Here is a 9,190-nt window from a genome sequence, read left to right on the forward strand (position 1 = left end):
ATTAGCAGCAACAATTAGAGTGCACCCGGACATTGCAGGAGTTAGAATAGCAAACAAGGAATATAAATTAGCCCTCTTCGTGGACAACGTTTTATTAACGATTACAAAACCACTCATATCTCTCCCTAGTCTTTATGGGGTTCTGGACAAGTTCTCTAGAGTATCAGGGTATAAGATAAATGGAGATAAATGCGAAGCCCTCCCCATAGCTATCCCACATCAAACTCAGAAATTATTGGAAATAAACTTTGACTTCAGGTGGGTGAAACATACCCTTAGATACTTAGGGATTAATTTGCCCCCTCAGCCTCAACTCTTATATAAGCATAACTACACTCCATTATTCCAACAGGTCAAAAAGGACCTGGTGAAATGGAGAAACTATAACTTTTCCTGGCTGGGAAGATTGGCAGCAATTAAAATGAATGTCCTACCGTGTATATTGTACCTGTTCAGAGCTTTACCTATCAAAATCGTAAAAGCAGATTTGGAAAAGATGCATTCGGAATTGTTGTCCTTTATTAGAGGATCTAAGGCTGCTAGGATCACTGAAACGTTAGTTAATAGACACAAATCATTGGGAGGCGTGGGTGCACCAAATCTAATGGATTACTATAGAGCAGCCAGAGCGGCGCAGGATTGTATCCTGCTTAAACAGACAGGAGAAGCAGTTTGGCTCTCTTGAGGCAGCGATTGGGGGCCGAGAATATCCAGACTCGGTTCTTTGTGACTCACGCACTACACTGATAGAGGCCACTCTACCTAAACCTTATACTGTAGAACTGATACTAGACCTATGGATGAAAATGAGGAAGAGGGGAGACCTATTACCAGACCACTCCTTGTTGACACCACTTAGATACTTATTACAGGGAGATGCGCGGGCGCAGATGGGGAAATGGGAAAATAAAGGGTTGTACAGGGTGGCAGATATCCTAGAAAATAGGAAAATTATGTATTTTACCCAATTGCAGGCAAGAATCGACCCTATTAGGCTTCATTGGTATGTCTACCTCCAATTACGATCTTCCCTTCAAACCTTTTTTTAAAAAGTACCAAACAGGGTGTCCACTGTCTTGGAGATGTGTGGCAATGGACCCCACAGGGCCAAACATTCCATTTCCAGACTATACGGAGCCTTTCAGTCCCCTCACAACAAAACTAAGACACATATAATGCTAGCTTGGGAAAGAAATTTAGAAATAATCAAGTAGGTGCAGGACTGGGAGTCATTATTTCAGGCAGCAGACAAAGGGCTAGTTAGCACTGACTTGAAAGAGAATACTATGAAAACCATATTTTGTTGGTACCTGACACCAGTGAGAACCTCACACATGAGTCCTCAAGGTACTAACCGATGTTATAGGGGGTGTGGGATGGTGGGTACCTACAAACACATGTGGTGGGAATGCAGAGAAATACAAGAGATCTGGAGACGGCTATCATCTTTAATTAGCCACCTTATTGGCGAAGAGATTATACTCACTATACATCAGGCCCTGCTGCACAAACCGAATTCCACAGACACATAAACACCTTCATTAGAATAGCGTGTACAGCTACTAGAACTTGCATATCAAAGTATTGGAAGATTGGTGCTCCTTCCTGGTTAGAAATATATAATAAGATACAATACATATATAACATGTATGAAACAGCAGCAGGAATATTGAACAACAGGGACTTGGTCAACAATATATGGTACTACTGGTTGAACAGTGAGAGGAAGAAACGGTAAATACGACTTTGCTCTTAAGTAAAAGGAGGCATTGTGCTATAAGTATCCACAGCAACATATTTGATTTCAAAGTTGGTGTCACTGACCCCTATCCCGTTCTCCCCATAACCCTTCTCTCCCCCATTACGGTTTGATGATATTATTTGATATATGTTGATGTTTAATATTTCTATGCAACAGTGAACACTTTACAGTTCCAAGAATAGAAGACAGCCTCTTGGTTTTAAGAGGTTGGGGATCTCCTATAGAGGGTAACGCTAGCTGATGATGTATATGGTTTGAAATTCCAGAAGAGTTTTAGATTGGAAGTACAATATTTAAATATTCCTCTCTGTATTTGTACACGTTTTTTGCCCTTGGGAGCCCTGTTTTAATCTGCATTGTGTACAATGTTAAATTTTTATGTGAAACTCAATAAAGAATATTTAAACATAAAAATGAATTAATGATGTTGCACAATTAATAATTTAATTTTGAATAATTGTATAATTAACATGTTCAACCACTTAACCACGAATGACGACACGTGGTTGTCTTCTTTTACTGGGTTAGCGCACGTCTGGTTTAATGCTCGTCAGGAATGCGTACGTATAGATTACACACGTTGGGTTAGCACACACAGGTCCTCGCGCACGTCGGGTTTGGCATGCTTTATTACCTTAAAGGGACATAATACTCATATGCTAAATCACTTGAAATTGATGCAGTATAACTGTATAAAGCTGACAGGAAAATATCACCTGAGCATCTCAATGTAAAAAAGAAGATATTTTACCTCACAATTTCCTCAGCTCAGCAGAGTAAGTTCTGTGTAAAAAATATACTTCAGCTGTTGCTCAGCTGCAGGTAAAAAAAAATAAAGAAATGAACAGCAGCCAATCAGCATCAGTAGTGCTGAGGTCATGAACTCTTTTACTGGGTTCTTATGAGATTTCACTTAACTTTCATGAGATTTCATAGCAAACTTCCTTAAACTGAATAGGAAAATAAGATGAGTGTGCACGAAAGCTCACTCCCTTTAGCTGTCCCGGGACAGACGTACTGATTTGCTGCTTAGAAGTCCTTTACAATGGGATGTGGCTACTGAGGAATTTTTGAGGTAAAACAAAAATCTTTCTTTTTTTACATAGAGATGTTCAGGTGATATTTTCTAGTCGGCTTTTTACAGCTATGCTGCATCACTTTCAAGTGTTTCAACATTTCGGTATCATTGCCCTTTAAAAGTTTTTATTTCAGTCTGCTGTGGACATTTAGATGTGAAGTTATATGGCCTCTGCTTTGGTTTTCAGTTTGGCTTAGCACGCATTGTACCTAAGTTTTTGAAAGCTGCTTTTAAGAGGGATTAAGTTACCATTCCTCAAGTTTTTTTAGGCGTTGTGTTTATTGCTTTGCATATGCTATAATTTGGGTGTGCTGGACTCTAAAATGGGCCAGTGTCCTATTGTAATATTTAATTCGGGGACCAATGGAGGGAGTCACATGCCCAAGTGGTGATCACAATGATAAGTGATTGATAGAACTATAGGCATATGGAACCAAATTAGGGGGTAGGGTATCCTGTATGTTGACTCAACAATATATAGGGACAGAATCCATTATGACTGTTTATGAGTGATAATCAAATTTAAAATGATCATCCTGCTGTAATTGGCATCCTAATGTTGATGTGAGATATATATATATATATATATATATATATATATATATATATATATATATATATATATATATAATCTATGTATATATAAAATCTCATAAGGCCAAATGCTGCTGGCTCTTAAATATATAGGTTGGCCTCCTAGATTTCTAACAAATTTGTCAAGCCGTGTACTGTGGCCTCTGATTGGCTGTAGCATACACTGCCTAGTTTGTGTGTGTGAGTAGAGGGGCAGTAGTGGTGCTAGTTCTTTTTTTTTTTTCCTCTAGGGCATATGGTATAGGCAACCAGAAGCCATCCACTGTACTGCTAAACAGCAGAACCTGACCTGTGCTTCTGCCTACTTTCTGTGCCTGCCTACTATATATAAATGCAGCTGGTACTTGCTTGTGTCAGTTCTTACTATGCAGAGCAACACCAGCTGGATTTACATAGTAGGTGAGCACACAGTGTAACCAGAAGCTATTGAGGGAGTTCTGCTATTACAGAGAGCAGAGTGGTACTGTTTCTCGTTGTCGGTTCTGCCTGCTGTGTTATATTTAATTAAAAAAAAATGTTTTTCAAAGAAAGGAGGAGGATCTAGACTGCTCACTTAAATTTTTACATAATCAGGACATCCTGTAAGGAATTTCTCAGAAATACACAAAACATATATTTAAAGAACAGAAACCCACAGAGGGGGAACAAAACCTTATTTTATGAATCACAATTTATCAGTGTTTGAATTCATACAGTCTTCTATTCATATACAGACAAAAGTCCAGATTGGCTTCTTCAAATAAGATAAGTGGGTGGAGTTTGGATATTGAAAAACATTTGCAAATACAATGTTTGTGTTTAAAATGTTTTAAACACTTGGTTAATGTTGTTCTATAGCAAGATGGACATAAATGGACTTAAAGGGAAAGTTCACCCAAAAATGTTCTCCCATTGAAATTGTTCCCAATGATCCATTTTACCTGCTGGAGTGTATTAAATTGTTTACAAGTAGCTAATTTTACCCCTATTTTGGCTTTTGAAATAGCTGATTTAGCTTGTGGTTCCCAACATATACTGAAAGTTTTGATACTGGAGTCTCCGCTATTGACAAGCCTAAGTAAACACAGCCAGCAGAATAAATGACACTCTCAGTGGGGTGCAGGATAGTTAAGAAATAAAATGATAATTTTCCATTGTTCTCTCTATGTATTGAGCTTTAGTTTTCCAGACAAATATAAGATAAGGAAGCAAGTGTGTGTATACAAAGGGATAAGATAATGAGATATATTACCTGAAGCCCAACCCATTGTAATATACTGTGGTTTAAAAGCACAAAACCAGCTACTTCATATACACAAATAAACCTGAAAATGCAATTTTTCAAATATTTTATACTCTGCAGCTGGTATAACAAGACATGGAAATACATTAATATAAAAACAATTTTACAGAGTACTGTCCCTTTAACTTGTAATTATACAACATTTCTGCTAAGTTGACATTCTCCTCAGTTTTTGTCAATTCTTTTTTTTTTTTTTTTTTTGGTCTTCAGGGGCAGACACCGATTATTAAACCCATAGAACTGGACTGTGATAAAAATGAAAGCAAACGAAGTCGGCACATGTGTGATTTGTGCGACAGAATCATCATTGGTGATCGGGAGTGGACAGGTAGGCTTGGCTATCAACTGGGCTGCACAATGTTGGTTTCCTCTATCAGTCTTTAGCAAATTACATAACAATTGTTCCTTTTTTCCCCCAAGCTCACATAAAGTCCAAATCGCATATTCACCACGTGAAGAAGAAGCGCAAAATGGATAACGAGCACAATCAAGGAAATGAGGAGGGGAATGGAGCAAGCACAATGTGCAACAAGAGGACACAGTTTGAAAAAGACAGTGGTGCGTGTGAGGCTAATGTAGACCTTGCAAAGAACAGTGTGTGTCAAGTGTAGAAGGTGGACTTCACTTTCAGGAGAGCTCAGTGGCTTGTATACAAATGAGTGCACATGTGAAGAACAAGAAGGTGGAGAATCAAAAAGATGATACAGGTCACACATGTGCTTTAAAAACTACTCCTGTGACATGCACAGCTTGTACAGTTTACATAGTTTTTCTTTTTATTGGAACCAAAAGAAAGTTTTAATAAATTTCAGACTTTTTTTACAAAAAAGTTTTGCTTGCTACTTTAAATAGTTTATGCCTGTACTGTACTCCCCTTTTAGCCTTTGCAACTTGTATCCTTGTCCCCTGCTAGTGGGAATACATTTAGTTTTTGCACTAGATACTCCAGCGTCTCCAGCTGGGAAGCCTCTTATCACCCACACTCTGCATCCCTTTGACTAGAGATAAGTTTATTAATTATGTACTTATTAGTTCTCTCCAATCCCTGAGCTCCCGTGGAGCTTAGAAAAGTAGCTCATTAGTGTATAAGCCATCTGTCTTTCTGGTTAAGGGTAGTGTATCGGAGGCTGGTGGACTCCCTCCTAATGCTTCTAGGAAATGAGCGTGCTCAGAGGGATCGCTACGCTGACAATATTGCCAATAAACAAAAACCTTTCCCTGTGACAGAGATAAGTAGCTTCTGCCCATCAGCAGGTCTCTGGGTCAGTACTTGGTGATCATGTATCCATCTGTTCTTTACTGCTGTCTCGCATGACCATTTATCCCTCTGAGACAAGATTAGTGTGGTTTCGTCCCTGGGCTACAAGCCGCAACAGAAGCTGTGCAATCAAAGCAAAAATGTGTTTGTGAACTGGAAAAGGTTATTAACATAATCCTGTGTAGTGGGTAGAAACACCTAACGCTTATTAGGGAACATTGCTCTTATTTGCAGAGTGACTTCACGTTCAAAGTCACTGAAGCTATTTAAGGTTTGTGTAATCTTTTATTAATTCAAAGACCAAGAAAATAGGAGGCGCATACGTGCAGATAGAAGGAATGAAAAACAATTATATCATCAAAAAAAATCAAGTGGAGATTAGGAAATCCACCCTACTATTAAAGGACATTTTGTTTTTTTTTGTATTTAAAAGTGATTGTTGTAACATGTCTAACTGGTTCCTCAGTGAATGCAGTGAGGAAGAATTTGCCTATGCTAACTATGTATGGCACAAATCTGATCACAGGATAGCACTGGATCAGTGTTCTGTTTTGTACAGTGTGTTTGTTAAACCGTTTTCTTGCTATGCGTTTATGCTGCATATATTACTGATCTAGTAGGAAATGTATCCTCCTTCACTGTAATGTACCCCAAGCCCCTCCTGTTTCTCTCCTATACCTGTTGCCTTTTTCTCTCTGGGCTGTACCTCCTCTCTCCTGGATGCTGCTTTGTTCGCACTCTCCTCCCTCTTTGGAACTGTGAGATTATCATGGTTCACTGCTCTTCCTTTGCCCTGTTCTTTCATTCACCCACCTTGCTGTAATATGCTGCCCCCTTTTCTCTATCTAATGTGTGTTATTCTTTACCTACTCATTTTATTGTACCTCCCTGTACCCTTCCTGCCCCTCCCACATTTTCACAATTTTATCCATCCCTCCTTGCTTTCTAGTATAATTAGGTTTTTCCTGTGCACTCACTGTGCTCCTACCATGCTGTACTGCCCATGTATTACTGCACTTATCCTTTTACCATTCTCTGCCTTTCCCCATTCCACACCCCACTACTCACATAGTCTGTGCCCCACTGTCTTTCCATCTGAGACTACACTTAGCCTCCAGAGTAATTGTACTGATTAATGTATCTACTTAGTATGATAAATTGCAGTCTTCTGTCTTCCTGTCTTTTGGCTTCCATTCCCCTCGCTAGGCTCTTTGAAGGGACAGTAAACATCTTGAGATTTTAATTAAAAATGTTTACCTATTCATAGTAAAACAACGTTGAAATATACTTTCACTTTGTAGTATAGTCATTATTTATTTTGTCCCCTTTTCATGTAACTTAGCCCTGGAAATAGTGCAATTTTCAATTATTATTTTTTTCTTCTTGCAAGCCCCACTAAAAAAATTATTTGCGTATCTCTTTAATAGTGTGAGTATTGGAGATTTATATGGAGATGTATTATATAAAAATGACCATGGCTGCTATCATCCCCCCCCCCGAAACAAGCCTGCATTGGCACCTCAAAATGAGGCAAGTGGTGGATGGTGTTTGGCTATTGGAAAATAATAGCTGCAAACTGTGTTAGCCAAACAAAACATTTTTTTAAACTGATATGTTATTTAACGTCAAGACAACAGAAATGTAATAAAAATCTCAGGCTGTTTTAGTGTCCCTTTAAAGGGACAGTATACACCAGTTTTCATATAACTGCATGTAATAGACACTACTATAAAGAATAAGATGCACGGATACTGATATAAAAATCTAGTATAAAACCGTTTAAAAACGTTCTTAAAAGCCCCCAATTTAGCTCTGTTTTAAAAGGTTTCTGGAACACCCACTTCAAGATACTCCCTCCTCCCTTGCATATGAAAAGACCATTTACACACACAGGAGCAAGCTGGAGTAGGTATATGTCGTATTCTCCTAAAACTTTGGGGCTTGGTTAAGAGTCTGAAAATCAGAGCAATGTTATTTAAAAATAAGCAAAACTATATATATATATATATTTTTTTTTTTAAATGTATGGGCTATATAAATGGATGATCTACAAAACATTTATGCAAAGAAAAATCTAGTGTATAATGTCCCTTTAACTGTTGTTTTCCACCATTCTGTTAAAACCTACACTGTGCAATTCCCCTGTTCCTTTCACCTGTGATCTTCTTTTTTTTTTTTTTACTACTTACATTTTAGACTTCCTTACTGCCTGTACATTATAAAGCACTCTGAATACACTGGATATAGATACATTATATATATATATATATATATATATATATATATATATGTGTGTGTGTGAAATAGTTCCTCTTTCACCTCTTCTATAAGTTCTTTTGTTTTTCTCCAACTGTACCCTCTTGGCTAATGTAAGCCTGTGTCTTCCTTTTTTCCTTATTTATATTTGTTTGTTATACAAACCAGTTATATTATGTCACACACATGGACCTATGCTCTTAACCCCCTGGTCAGAAAAATGTGCATTCCTCACTTTGTTTTACACTGGAATTTTACCGCCACTTACCCGCTGCACAAGACTTGGCGGCAAATCCTTTGTGTTATGTGCGGGGAAAGCATGACACTCCCTGCAGACTGGCTGCTGGCCCAGTGTCTGAACAAAGAGCTTCCCCTTTATACACAGTGACACGTTAACTGCTAAATACAGTTAACCACACAGATATTTGTGCTCACACCCACACTGTGTAATGCATCACACATACATATATTTATTAATATATACTTATGTGTGTATTAATAAATATATATATATATATATATATATATATATATTATATATATATATATATTGTGTGTGTGCCATATATACTGTATTTATAATATCACATGCTTATGTACATTAGATGTTTATGCATATATACTATGATGTATCAATATGCAAATGTGCCTATATAAATTGATATTAATATGCCCCTGCTATACCAACAGAGTAAAAGGCTGAAGTTTGTCACTTTCTATTATTTGATTATTGTAAATTTATACTAGGGACATTACATTGTACAGTTGCCGATTGTCAAGCTTAAAGGGCCATTATAGTAAAACTAGTACTAAAGCCTGTTCACAAAGGCCATTTTTTGCAGTACAGCGGTCCCACCCCTTGCACTCTCTCCCTCCCCCTCACTTTTGCGATCTCTCCCCCCTCTCTTTTGTGCTCTCTCCCCCCTCTCTTTTGCGCTCTCTCTCTTCCCCTCTCTTTTA

General features: G+C 37.9%; 1 protein-coding gene across 3 annotated transcripts in view; it reads left to right on the forward strand.

Moving 5' to 3' along the window:
* Positions 1–5,545, forward strand: part of TRIT1 (tRNA isopentenyltransferase 1) — a 106,716-nt gene extending 101,171 nt beyond the window's left edge. For all 3 annotated transcript variants that reach the window (XM_053707305.1, XM_053707307.1, XM_053707308.1), the window contains 2 exons: positions 4,927–5,044; positions 5,137–5,545. In XM_053707305.1, the coding sequence (XP_053563280.1) occupies positions 4,927–5,044; positions 5,137–5,327 (309 nt within the window). In that variant the 3' untranslated portion in view covers positions 5,328–5,545. The remainder of the gene's footprint in view (positions 1–4,926; positions 5,045–5,136) is intronic.
* Positions 5,546–9,190: the final 3,645 nt, after the last annotated feature.

This window comes from Bombina bombina, chromosome 3 (genome assembly GCF_027579735.1).
Source record: "Bombina bombina isolate aBomBom1 chromosome 3, aBomBom1.pri, whole genome shotgun sequence".
Taxonomy (NCBI): domain Eukaryota; kingdom Metazoa; phylum Chordata; class Amphibia; order Anura; family Bombinatoridae; genus Bombina; species Bombina bombina.